Source organism: Neoarius graeffei, chromosome 23 (genome assembly GCF_027579695.1).
Source record: "Neoarius graeffei isolate fNeoGra1 chromosome 23, fNeoGra1.pri, whole genome shotgun sequence".
Classification (NCBI taxonomy): domain Eukaryota; kingdom Metazoa; phylum Chordata; class Actinopteri; order Siluriformes; family Ariidae; genus Neoarius; species Neoarius graeffei.
This window is the reverse complement of record NC_083591.1, coordinates 25,264,123-25,277,781: the sequence shown is the minus strand read 5'-3', so window position 1 is coordinate 25,277,781 and position 13,659 is coordinate 25,264,123. Positions and strand designations below refer to the sequence as shown.

Genomic DNA, 13,659 nt, shown 5'->3' with positions numbered 1-13,659 from the left:
GAGCAATCAGAAGATTTGTTATGAATTTTTAAGCATGTAAAATTTTGCATCGAAAATTGATTGACGTAAAACTTCTGAACGGTTTAACCTATGTGAAACCTATTTAGTAACTTTTGTCAGCCATGTCTGTAGATGATGTGTATCAATTTTGGTGACATTCCTATGAACGGTCTAGGAGGAGTTGCGCCGTCTTCGTGGCCATGCATTTCGCACAAAAGTGAAATTACCTCACTTCCTGTTGGGCGTGGCTAATGCATTGGCATTACATTTTTGTCCGGCTTAGTGAGATACATATGCGTACCAAATGGCATGCCACTACTACAAACTACATGGCAACCAGGCACCTTAATGCGGGAGGCCAAAATCACAACGAGTTAGGGGGCGCTATAGAGGCCCTGAGGCCCGCCTGGATCTGGGCTTCTGGTTCTCAGTAGCGGTGGCAGTCTAAGAAAAAGGAGCCAAATTTCGTGCGTTGTCGACCATGGCAAGCGCCCCAATAAGGGTCTTGGAAAGAGTTTGCTTGCCAAGTTTGACAAATCAGAAGCTGCAATATCATTTCTGCCATAACCAGCACCCCCAGGGGCGAAAGTGCACAAAATTTGGCGTACATGTCAGGTCAGCTATGAAGAGTTTGCGTATGAAGTTTGATGACAATTGAGTAAATAGAAGATGAGATATAGATTTTTGAAGAATAAATTTTTTGGTTTTTCCCATGTCAGTAGGTGGCGCTATGCTGTACATGAGCGATTATGAGTTGGAAAAATAAGTGTCTACAACAGCAATGTACTATCACAAGGTAGTGGTGTGAAGGAAAAGCATTATGGAATTATTTACCAAAAACCCGTTTTGGAGCAATTGAGTCGGCCAAAAACAGCGCCCCCCATGGACGAAAATTCCCAAAATGTGGTATACATGACAAGGGAGGTAGTAAGAGGGTGGCCGTGAAGTTTGACCAAAGTTGAGGAAAGATTGGATTTTTTGCCCAAAAATAGCGCCCCCAGTGGCGAAATATCACAGAAATTGGGTAAAATGTCAGAAGCCCAATGAGTGATTTGCGTGTGAAGTATGAGCAGTTTTGAGCAATCAGAAGATTTGTTATGAATTTTTAAGCATGTAAAATTTTGCATCGAAAATTGATTGACGTAAAACTTCTGAACGGTTTAACCTATGTGAAACCTATTTAGTAACTTTTGTCAGCCATGTCTGTAGATGATGTGTATCAATTTTGGTGACATTCCTATGAACGGTCTAGGAGGAGTTGCGCCGTCTTCGTGGCCATGCATTTCGCACAAAAGTGAAATTACCTCACTTCCTGTTGGGCGTGGCTAATGCATTGGCATTACATTTTTGTCCGGCTTAGTGAGATACATATGCGTACCAAATGGCATGCCACTACTACAAACTACATGGCAACCAGGCACCTTAATGCGGGAGGCCAAAATCACAACGAGTTAGGGGGCGCTATAGAGGCCCTGAGGCCCGCCTGGATCTGGGCTTCTGGTTCTCAGTAGCGGTGGCAGTCTAAGAAAAAGGAGCCAAATTTCGTGCGTTGTCGACCATGGCAAGCGCCCCAATAAGGGTCTTGGAAAGAGTTTGCTTGCCAAGTTTGACAAATCAGAAGCTGCAATATCATTTCTGCCATAACCAGCACCCCCAGGGGCGAAAGTGCACAAAATTTGGCGTACATGTCAGGTCAGCTATGAAGAGTTTGCGTATGAAGTTTGATGACAATTGAGTAAATAGAAGATGAGATATAGATTTTTGAAGAATAAATTTTTTGGTTTTTCCCATGTCAGTAGGTGGCGCTATGCTGTACATGAGCGATTATGAGTTGGAAAAATAAGTGTCTACTGCAGCAACGCACTATCACAAGGAAGTGGTGAGAAGGAAAAGCATTATGGAATTATTTACCAAAAACCCGTTTTGGAGCAATTGCGTCGGCCAAAAACAGCGCCCCCCATGGACGAAAATTCCCAAAATGTGGTATACATGACATGGGAGGTAGTAAGAGGGTGGCCGTGAAGTTTGACCAAATTTGAGGAAAGATTGGATTTTTTGCCCAAAAATAGCACCCCCAGTGGCGAAATGTGACAGAAATTGGGTAACATGTCAGAAGCCCCATGATTGATCTGCGTGTCAAGTATGAGCAGTTTTGAGCAATTAGAAGATTTGTAATGAATTTTTAAGCATGTAAAATTTTGAAGTGAAAATTGATTGACGTATAACTTCTGAACGGTTGATCCTACGTGAAACGTATTTAGTAACTTTTGTCAGCCATGTCTGTAGAGGATGGGTATCAATTTTGGTGACATTCCTATGAACGGTCTAGGAGGAGTTGCGCCGTCTTCGTGGCCATGCATTTCGCACAAAAGTGAAATTACCTCACTTCCTGTTGGGCGTGGCTAATGCATTGGCATTACATTTTTGTCCGGCTTAGTGAGATACATATGCATACCAAATGGCATGCCAGTACTACAAACTATATGGCAACCAGGCACCGTAATGCGGGAGGCCAAAATCACAACGACTTAGGGGGCGCTATAGAGGCCCTGAGCCCCGGCCAAGTTTGGGCTTTTGGTTCTGAGTAGCGGTGGCAATTCTCGGAACTGGTGCCAAATTTCGTGCGTTTTCGCCCATGGCAAGTGCCCCGAAAATGGCCCAACAGCGGAGAAAAATAAAGAAGAAGACGGAAGAAGAATAATAATAGTGAACTCTTACAAGAACAATAGGGCCTTCGCCCAGTAGGGCTCGGGCCCTAATAATAGTGAACTCTTACAAGAACAATAGGGCCTTTGCCCATAGGGCTCGGGCCCTAATAATCAGTTAATGTTCAGTTCCTTTTTCATTTATTCTCTGTTCAAAAGGCACAACTGAGTCACACAGGTTGAGAAGTGTGTAACAGACAGTAACAATTTTATCTGGAATAGTTTTTCCTGCCTTAGTCGATTTATTTCCATTTCACATGCATGGAGCTGTTGTAAAGTTCAGTCTGTGGGTAGAACACTCGAACTGTAGGTTCATTACTACACTCTGGCTCCATAGTGACATTTTGTACAGGACTGGGTTCCTCTGATAACAGAAACAAAGCTTCAGCGCTCTCTGCTCTTAATCTTTTCTGTTCATACAGGATATATCGCGCATGTTACTCCTTGTTGGGTTTTTTTATTTAGTTATGTCCAAGTTGTTTGAAACCAATCTAGGTTTTCCGTGTTGAATAAGGAAGCTGCTTCACCTGTAAGAAAATCAAACACTTTCATAAAGAAGCTAACTCGAATGTGAGCAGAAAAAATAAAATTAGATTCTTAAGCAAACGCTTCCATACTCACTTCCAACTTTCTTTTTTTTAAAAATACATTTTAAATACAATCACAAATTTCTCTGGAGTTTTCAGACTTAGCTCCTCTCATCGTATTCTCTTTAATCACTCATTTCTTGTTGTTCTTGAAGCATTTGCTTCTCTTTGTTAACATTTTTCTTGATAGCGGGGAGATGGTATTAACTTTTTATCTATTTCTCAATTTGAACAACCAAAAACAGTGCAAAAATGAGCCATACTGAAGACAGATTAAGCCTTGCTTACACAAAAGATGGTGTCTGTTTGACCCCCAGGTGTAATTATCACGTGATGCATGATATCATGTGCAAGGGGTCTATAGCACATGGTGGCTTGAGGACAGTCCAGTAACCTGTAAGCAGAGTGTGTGGGAGGAGACTGAGTGGATGAGGGTTCCAAGAGTAGTGAGACTTGCTGGAATCAGAAATAAATCTCAAATGTTTAACACTGCAAAAACCATTAATTCCATTAATTCTGATTCCAACAAATTGTTGGTGGACAAAACTGAGCTCAACCCCAGTCAAACTTTATATTTAGCATTTTTGTCAGGCCTTTCCATAACATGGCAGATTAAGATACAACCCTAAGGGCCCCAAGTTAATTTGGGATGCCCAAAATAGCTCAATTGTAAATCAAGTTTTCTATTGAAGTAAAGGGAGTCCTAATATCTGTTTTGAATAATTCCATGGTAAAATAACCTTAAGTAAGCTCAAACTATTTATTTTAGCTTGATAGTGCACAGCGTGCCCAAAAGCAAGTCTTTCTTAAGATTCTGTGCTGGAGTGGAGCCCAAATTTTATATGTAACGGAGAGGCCTGTATCTGTACAAATATTTGAATTGTGCCAGTTTGGTTGGTATAAACCTGTATTCAGTCCACTTCGATAAGTCAGTAACTAAGAAAAAATACAGACTAAGAAAAAATGAAGAATGTTTCTTTCAAAGAACTTGATTTTTCAAAGAAAAAAGTAGAGAATATTTTTCAGAACCCAGGGGGAACCATGAAAGCCCAATATTGCCGTGACATTCATGTCCATGATTAATGTATGTAAACTTCTGACCAGAACTGTACACAACATCAGTGAGTTAATACAACATAAGCCAATGAATGTATAGTCACAGAATTTGAAATAAATTTGGAAATGTCATGTTATAGTGCTAATATTACAGGGTCTGAATTTGTAACTAATGAATCACCAGTTAGCTCCTAACAATTTTTAATGAAAGCTAAATAAATTCTGTTCTAATCAAAAGAGGTATAGTTTTCTTTTATGGAAAAGATTCTGTGCCAGAAATGCAATACACAGAAATTACTGCTTTTGTGACATGAGCACACCACACCACACCAAAACGCAAAACTCTCATTGCCTTCCTCTTGCATATCAAGGGGTTTCATGCTTCACATGACTGAATACAACCTATACCCTATTTCGGGTTAACCACTCACAAAGAATAACCGAAAAACCTTTAACTCCGTGGATTGTCAGTAGAAAAAAATGGCAAGATCATAGCTGCACACTGCGACTGTATGGCAGGCCCTGGAGAGTGCTGTTCTCACACAGCATCGTTGTTGTAGGTTATCAAAGCTAGAGTGAAACAAAGAGATTCACTAACAGTTACAGATAAAAAGGTGTCCTGGGTTCTTCCTACTGCTGTGAAAAAAATCTCTTACTCTCGGATCAGAGATATTTTCTTTCTAAAAAAAATGCCCAAGTCAAGCTCCTAAGCCACAAGCAGAAGTTCAAGACAAAGTTCCAGGGAGATGGTAATACTGTTTACCTTTTTTTCTATTTAAATGATTGGAACAACCAAAAACAATGCAAAAATGAACCATATTTAAGACAGATTAAGCCTTGCTTACAAGAAAGATGGTGTCTAGTTGTCCCCCAGGAGAAATTATCACGTGATGCATGACATCATGTGCAAGGGGTCTACAGCAAGCATTAATGAGCTTAATGACCCTTAACAAGACTTAAAGAATGCTAACAAGAAAACAATGGCAGGACGTACATGAACTTTTTGTTTGGCCTGCAGACAAAAAGAGCTCTTCCTGTGAAAAACAGGATACTGCTTTGTGTGTGTCTGTAGATGTAGAGGGCAAGAGGAAGGCACTGCTGAGAGTCTACAAATTACTGTTTTCTTAAGACACAATTAGGGCCAAAGTCAGACTGCATGCAAGTTTTTTGGTCATTTTTTAGTCTCAGTAGGGCTAAAACATCTGAAGGTTTCACATCTGTGCACATCTCAGGACCCAGACCATGGAAGCATGTACCAGTGTCTCTTGATTTCAGGCTTGGAATGCCCATGTTTCCATCATTTTTCTGTTGTAAAACTCTTCAGGAATTGTATGTATGCTTTTCATGACCACACACAAAATCAATTTTAATTGTTTGAAAATATTTCAGCTTACACTGAGTTCATTCAACTGTCAGTAAGTTAAAAGTCAACTGTACAGGACTATATTGGAAAAGTTCTTTTTAATTTCTTTTGATTTAATGGACCACTTTAATACTTTACACATCACGTGGACATTCACACTCTAAAGCATCCCTTTAAATACAGTCAGGTGGGAATACACGACACCCATTACTTTACCATTATGGAAGACTGAGTGGGCATGAAAATTTTTTATCTATACATGTTGTTTTTACCTGATACATTAATGGGTTTCGTATGTGAAAGGGGCTTTTGCTATCACTTTGCATGAAATGGAGAGGTATTTGGATTCCATTCCTAAAGGAGACAGGCACTCAGTCTATGTGAAATTTCCCTCAAATAGTTCAGAGATGGTATGCCATTTCAAAGAGCATAATCCAGACTACTTTTTGGATGCTACTGTGGCTAGAGTTTAACATGACTTTATACCTCCCAGACACTGCTGTAGGCATCACATCCTTCATCCATCAATAAGCTATAGGAAGCTGTAATGGACTGTGCTCTCAGTTGTTAATCAATCAACAATATTTTCATAATATTAATTAATAATTTAATCAATAATTTGAGCTGAGCTGCCAGCTTGCCCATACAAATGCATTTTAAGAATTTGTGCATCCTTAAACAGTATAACATGAAATACAGATGGATTATTTTTCACATTTATTGCACCAAATCATTAATAGTGTAGCCTAAAAAAGCAATCCTGAAAATGTAATTTGCAGCCTGTGTGTGGCTGTGAACTGAAGTTTAGTTTGGCATGTTCTATGCTGCACAAATAAACTAGGCTAAAAATAGCAATCCCCATTGCTTTAGCTATGGAAAAAACAACTAGTCTACTTGCTGGTCTACAAGTAAAAAATGAGTAGTTTTCCACTAACACACAGTAGTATCTGCCGCAAGGATGTCAATGTATTGAACTTAGGCTTAATTAGCTCAGTCAAATCTAATCAATCAGTGTTCGAAAATGACTGTGAAAGAAATAAGCTGGACATTATTACTGCCCAATGCAGCATTTTCACCATCTTCTCTCTCTCTCTCTCTCTCTCTCTCTCTCTGTCTTTCATCCTCCAAGGCATTGTTTCTCAGACATGGATGGGTTCTCCAGATGGATTTGTTTTCATAAATGCGTCAGAATCATCAGTCTGGTCTATAAATACATCTTCACTATGGGAGGAAACCCATACATCTACAGCAGTGGAAAACATATCAATCAAGGTAGCTAGGAAAAAAACTTCCTGCATTTGTGAGTAACTCAACTGATTTTAGTTAGAGTTAAATAATTCCTTGGTCACAGAATTAAAAGCAAACCTAAACCTTAGTAGGCATAAGTGAATTTTTTAAAAATGATCAATATTGTCTCCTTTAGTTTTGCACATACATGCCATTTGGCTTCTTCCACATACCTAGATACATACTTGTATTGCTATCTTTGTGAGGGACTGTCTACTATCTATAATAAAAACATAACCGTATGTTCAGTACCAAAATGGAACACTTTCAATTCTGATCATGTTTTGAAGGAAAGCAATTTTTATGGGCACCAGCGAAATATCCACAGCCAAATGTCCATGTCATGTGTTCCTTTCATTATGTTGACATTCCATGGCCATAATGTGGTACACAATCTGCATCCTTCCACACACAATTGTAGTTCCAATATTTATTTTACTTTCAGTTTATTGCAATGGGAGAGCGGTCAGTAGGTCTGGAGATTTTTCAGGTGTGTATGCATGTGAGCCACAAGAAAAAGTCAAAAGTACCTTTGACAATTTAGTGCATCACAGACTTTGCCTGTCTTGTATGTGCGTGTGTTTGTCTGTGTGTTTGCACCTGTATCCATTCCTTGGTAGAATCTTCTGATGGTGTCCAGCCATTTTCCTGGTAGTTTAATCGTGAACGGAAGGGAGACCAGCTGGGATTGTACTGAGATGATGCAGTGATTCTCTCATCACTTATCTCGCCAGATTCCATTCCCAAAGGAGACAGACATTCATCTGTAATGCACGCACCCACACCGAGACAGAGAGAGAGTCAGCAATTCTTAGACTGATGTGTCTTCAAGAAACAAGTATTTAATCTAGGGAGCTGAGAAGGTCAATGAATTGTTCACTGAAATTCTATTCTATTTTATGTGCTTTCACTGGCTGAGAATATTTCCAAATACTTCTAAAATTAAGATAAACTAGGTTAGATTTCAAAGAAGTTTGCGCAGTAGGTAAATATATTGTAGCATATTATTACAGCATGTGTTTCTTTTTTCCAAATTTTTTCCCAATTTGATCACGAGCCACTTTCCATCCAACAGCTCTCCCCCATCATTTGACAGCTACAAACCACAGAAGGTGAAAACTAATGCTTGGGTCACCTGAGACCTGTGACATAGCCAACCACATCTTTTCAAACTGCTGCTCATACTGCATCACAGGGCAGCATAACACACTTGAAGGAAAGCTCTATCTGCACTCTGAGTGACAAGGAAGAAAAAGTATGACTGTGGCAGCGGGGGCGTGGCCGAGCGTCTGTCTGTGAATGGAGGGCGGAGTCAGGGAAGGTGAGTGGTCATGTCACTACACCTGTTGTCAATTAACATGTGTTTCTGTCTCCTTTAGTGACCGCGCCCAATAAAAGGAGAGTGAGAAGGGGAGGTCGGCACCGAGGGCTCGTTGACAGCCTGTATGTGTGTGTGCGTGTGTGAGAGAGTGAGAGTTTTTTGGAGCCCTATGCTGAAAAGCTATAAAATAAAAACCCCTCTTCAACGCAAACAGCCACCTGCCGTGCTTCTGTGCTCCACCCACACTTGAATCTCGCTACAGTGGTGCCGTGACCCGGATGAGTGCAGAAGGGAACAGCCCCATGGAGTCCTCGCCATTCAAGTACCTCATCCATGCCCTCGCCACAGCCCAGCAGAACCAACACCAAGCGCTGGTCGCCCTCCGGAAGGAGCAAGAACAATGGTTTGAAGCCTTGGTGCTGGCCCATCAGGCAGACCGCCAGGCGTTCCAGCACCTGCTTGCGTCGGTGGAGCCCACAACCACCACCGGAACGGACCCTCCCCACCTCACCCTAACGAAGATGGGCCCGCACAACGACCCAGACTCACACTCTTTGAGCAGGCAGCGGAGGCGTGGGGTTGGCTGGTGGACCCTGCTGACGGGCGAGGCACAGCTGGCCGCGCTGTAGCTCCCCGCCGACAGCCGACTCGTGTATGCCAACCTATGGAGAGCCATCCTCCAGCATGTCGGGTGCTCCCCAGAGCAACAGCGGCAGCGCTTCCGCTCGCTGTGCTTGGAGGAAGTCGGCCGGCCGTTCGCGTTCGGGCAGCAACTCCAGGACGCCTGCCGGCGGTGACTGAGGGCAAACGACCACAACCCCGAGGGAGTGATCGACCTGGTGACACTGGAACAATTCATCACGTGACTTCTGGAAGGAACGACAGAGTGGGTCCAGTGTCATTGCCCGGCATTGCTGGACCAGGCGATCGAGCTGGCAGAGGACCACATGGCAGCAGTTCCGACGGCAGAAAGGTGTGCCTCCTCTTCTCCTCTCTCTCCCCCTCTCCCTCTGCTTCCCGTCCTCACCCCATTCCCCCACTGCAGAGGCAGGAGCCAGCTCCCCCCCAGCTGGCCCGGCACACCCACGGTGTCCTCCTGTTTCCCCCATCCTTGTCTGTGTCTCCTCCCCCTCAGGTGAGTAACATCCATAACACTGGTGCAGAGGGAGAGCCTGGGCTGGTGTGCTGGCGCTGCGGGGAGCCGGGACATCTCCAGCATCAGTGCTCCGCGATGGAGGTGGGTGCAGTGGTCTGGGTCCCCTACGCGCCAGAAACCACCCTCGATCGGGCCGGAGCGTATCAAATACCGGTAAGTGTCCAAAGGGATACGTATCAGGCTTTGGTGGATTCTGGCTGTAACCAAATCTCAATCCACCAAAGCCTGGTGCAAGGTGAGGCATTGGGGAGAGCATGAATGGTGAAGGTGTTGTATGTGCATGAGGATGTTCACAACTACCCTTTAGTGTCTGTCCACCTTCTATTTCGAGGGGAAAAACATAGTGTAAAGGTGGCGGTTAACCTTTGTCTCACCCACTCGCTAATTTTGGGGACTGATTGGCCAGGGTTTAAGGAATTAATGATGCACATAATGAAGAGTGGGTCCTGCCATAATTCAGCTAGGGAAAGCCCCGGAGTAGCATTGGCAGGAGAAGCTGTCACAGAGCCATCTACGTCAGCACCGCGTCAGGGCGATATGCGGAGTGAGGAGCGCCCCGACCCTCCTCCCTCTCTCAGGGATCCCCTTGGGGATTTCCCGTTACAGCAGTCGCGAGACGGGACTCTGCGGCATGCATTTGACCAAGTGAGAGTAATCGATGGGCAAATTCTCCAGCCAAATGCGACACTGGTCTTCCCCTACTTTGCTATTATTAAGGATAGGCTATACCAAGTGATGCAGGACACTCAAACTGGAGAAAAGATAACACAGCTGTTAATTCTAAAGAGCTGCCAGGAATTCATATTCCCAGCGGCTCACTTTAATCCCATGGCCAGACACTTGGGGCAGGATAAGACACTAGCCCGAATAATGGCCCAGTTCTATTGGCCATGAATTCGTGGGGATGTCCGTCGGTGGTGTGCGGCGTGCCACGAATGCCAATTAGTAAATCCTGCGGCCACTCCAAAAGCGCCTTTGTGCCCTCTCCCTTTAATCGAGACCCCGTTTGAAAGAATTGGGATGGATCTCATCGGGCCATTATATCGGTCAGCACGGGGATATCGCTTTATTTTAGTTCTGGTGGACTATGCAACGTGATATCCGGAAGCAGTGCCTCTCCGCAATATCTCAGCATGCAGTATAGCAGAAGCACTCTTCCGCTTTATCTCCCGGGTCGGGATTCCGAAAGAAATTCTGACAGACAAAGGCACTGCATTCATGTCATGCACACTGCGCGAACCGTATGGGTTACTGGGGATTAAGCCTATCCGCACCAGCGTTTATCACCACAAACGGATGGCTTCGTAGAACGGTTTAATCGAACCCTCAAAAATATAATTCAGAAGTTCGTAAGCAAAGATGCACGTAATTGGGATAACTGGCTTGAGCCCCTGTTATTTGCAGTACGAGAGGTCCTGCAAGCCTCCACAGGATTTTCACCATTTGAATTGTTATATGGGCGTAAGCCGCGTGGCATTTTGGATGTGCTACGTGAAAATTGGGAGGAGGGACCTTCATCCAGTAAGAACGAAATTCAATACGTTCTCGACCTGTGCACCAAACTCCACACACTCACGCACTTAACCCAGGAGAATTTGCGGCAGGAGCAAGAACGTCAAGTTCGACTGTATGATAGAGGCATGTGCCTTAGGGAGTTCACACTGGGAGACAAAATACTCGTATTGTTGCCCACGTTGAGCTCCAAATTGGTCGCCAAGTGGTAAGGGCCCCTCAAGGTCACATGGCGAGTCGGGGACGTTGACTATAAGGTGAGGCGAACGGACAGGGGTGGGGCATTACAGATTTACCATCTCAATCTGTTAAAATGTTGGAATGAGGAGGTCCCCGTGGCGTTGGTGTTGGTAATTCCGGAGAAGGCGGAGCTGGGGCCGGAGGTTCAAAAAAGAAAATTGACATTGCCCACCGCTCCGGTCCCCTGTGGAGACCACCTCTCCCCGACCCAGCTCACGGAGGTAGCCCAGTTGCAGAAAGAATTTTCTGACGTGTTTTTGCCCCTGCCCAGCCGCATCCACCTCATAGAACACCACATTGAGACGCCCCGGGGGTGGTAGTGCACAGCCGCCCTTACCGCCTGCCCGAACACAAAAAAAAAGGTGGTCCGGGATGAACTTGAAGCCGTGCTTGAAATGGGCATAATCAAGGAGTCCCACAGTGACTGGAGCAGCCCAGTGGTCCTGGTCCCCAAGACCGATGGTTCAGTCCAGTTCTGTGTGGACTATTGAGGTATTTCACTCACGTGACCAAGTCATGTGATGCTGCCATTTTGGACGGCACGGCTCGAATCAGTTTGAATGCGAGGAAGGCGACAAACGAAAAACATAAAAGAAAAAAGAGCGAGATGCAGAAAACACCTTCACTATCCAGCGACGTAGGGCATTTACAGGGCGAGCAGAGGGAGAGGTATTTGCAAAAATTGAGGTTAGCAGGCTTAGAGAACGACGTTTACCTGCTTCCACCAGGATTGTTCACTGACGTACGGAAGTACACGAAGCCCTCGTCTTTACCTGACTTCAGCCCACATGATCTGTATACCTATGTCGTTAAAAACCCATCGCCATACACAGGTATTGATCTGAAAGCGTATAAGAGTTTGGATACCTACAAATATTTTGTGTCAGGCTGGGTAACATGCCTACATCAGCGGGTCGTCCCTGGAGCCGGTGGTCGCCATCTGATTACAGCTAAGGTTTGTTCACATTTTCATTTACTTCCGGTCCTCAGGATAAACAAAATGTTATTAAATGGCATTGAAATAACTTCTTAGTCTGTTGAGACATGGCCCGTTATAAATTTGCTGTTACCAGGCAATGACTAAGAACTGTATTATTAGGGTCGGTGTAGTTGTAGCAGTGTATTAGCAACTAGCTGTTAGCACTAGCTAATGTCAACAACATCGTAGCTAGTATGTTACTGTAGCAATGTTTACGTTCAGTCATTTGGATGACTGTTAAAACCTTTCAGTCTCAAGTTTTTCCTTTACTGGATTTACTAGTTTACTGAGCTAGTGCGCTCGGCGGCCGAGCCGGGAGCCATCGCGCGCTCGGCGGCCGAGCCGGGAGCCATCGCGCGCTGTCCGGCCGAGCCGGGAGCCATCGCGCGCTGTCCGGCCGAGCCGGGAGCCATGGCGCGCTCTCCGGCCGAGCCCGGAGCCATGGCGCGCTCTCCGGCCGAGCCGGGAGCCATGGCGCGCTCTCCGGCCGAGCCGGGAGCCATCGCGCCCTCTCCGGCCGAGCCGGGAGCCATCGCGCGCTCGGCGGCCGAGCCGGGAGCCATCGCGCGCTCGGCGGCCGAGCCGGGAGCCATCGCGCGCTCGGCGGCCGAGCCGGGAGCCATCGCGCGCTCGGCGGCCGAGCCGGGAGCCATCGCGCGCTCGCTCAGTAAACTAGTAAATCCAGTAAAGGAAAAACTTGAGACTGAAAGGTTTTAACAGTCATCCAAATGACTGAACATAAATATTGCTACAGTAACATACTAGCTACTGTTGTTGACATTAGCTAGCTTGCCGTCCAAAATGGTGGACACCGGGGCGTCACGTGACCCTGTGATGTCAGGTGAAATACCTCAATAGGAAAGTCAACGCGGTGTCTAAACTTGACGAGTACCCAATGCCTTGCATTGACGAGTTGCTCGATCGATTAGGTGCTGCTCATTTTTATTCGACACTGGATTTAACAAAGGGATATTGCCAGATCCCCTTGACTCCTCTGTCCTGAGAGAAAACGGCCTTTTCCACACCGTTTGGTTTACACCAGTTCATCACACTTCCTTTTGGGCTGTTCCAGCGGCTTATGGACAGAGTCCTTCGCCCCCACGCCACCTACGCAGCCGCGTATCTGGATGACATTATCATCTATAGTAATGACTGGTCGCAGCACCTTAAACACCTCAGAGCCATCCTAAAGTCGCTGAGGTGGGCGGGTCTCACAGCCAACCCAAAGAAATGTGCGATTGTACGGTATCTGGGTTTCCACTTAGGCCATGGGCAGGTGCGTCCCCAAATTAACAAGACAGCAGCGATTGCGCCTGGCCAAGGCCCAAGACCAAAAAGGGGGTGAGACAGTTCCTCGGGCTGGCTACTATCGGAGGTTCATACCTGATTATTCGGACGCCACCAGCCCGCTGACGGATCTCACTAAAAAGGGAGCACCAGATCCGGTCCAGTG

General features: G+C 45.3%; 1 protein-coding gene across 2 annotated transcripts in view; it reads right to left on the bottom strand.

The window, feature by feature from the left end:
- Positions 1-13,659, bottom strand: part of nrp1b (neuropilin 1b) — a 186,333-nt gene that overhangs the window by 140,145 nt on the left and 32,529 nt on the right. For both annotated transcript variants that reach the window (XM_060905961.1, XM_060905963.1), the window contains exon 6: positions 7,599-7,762. In XM_060905961.1, the coding sequence (XP_060761944.1) occupies positions 7,599-7,762 (164 nt within the window). The remainder of the gene's footprint in view (positions 1-7,598; positions 7,763-13,659) is intronic.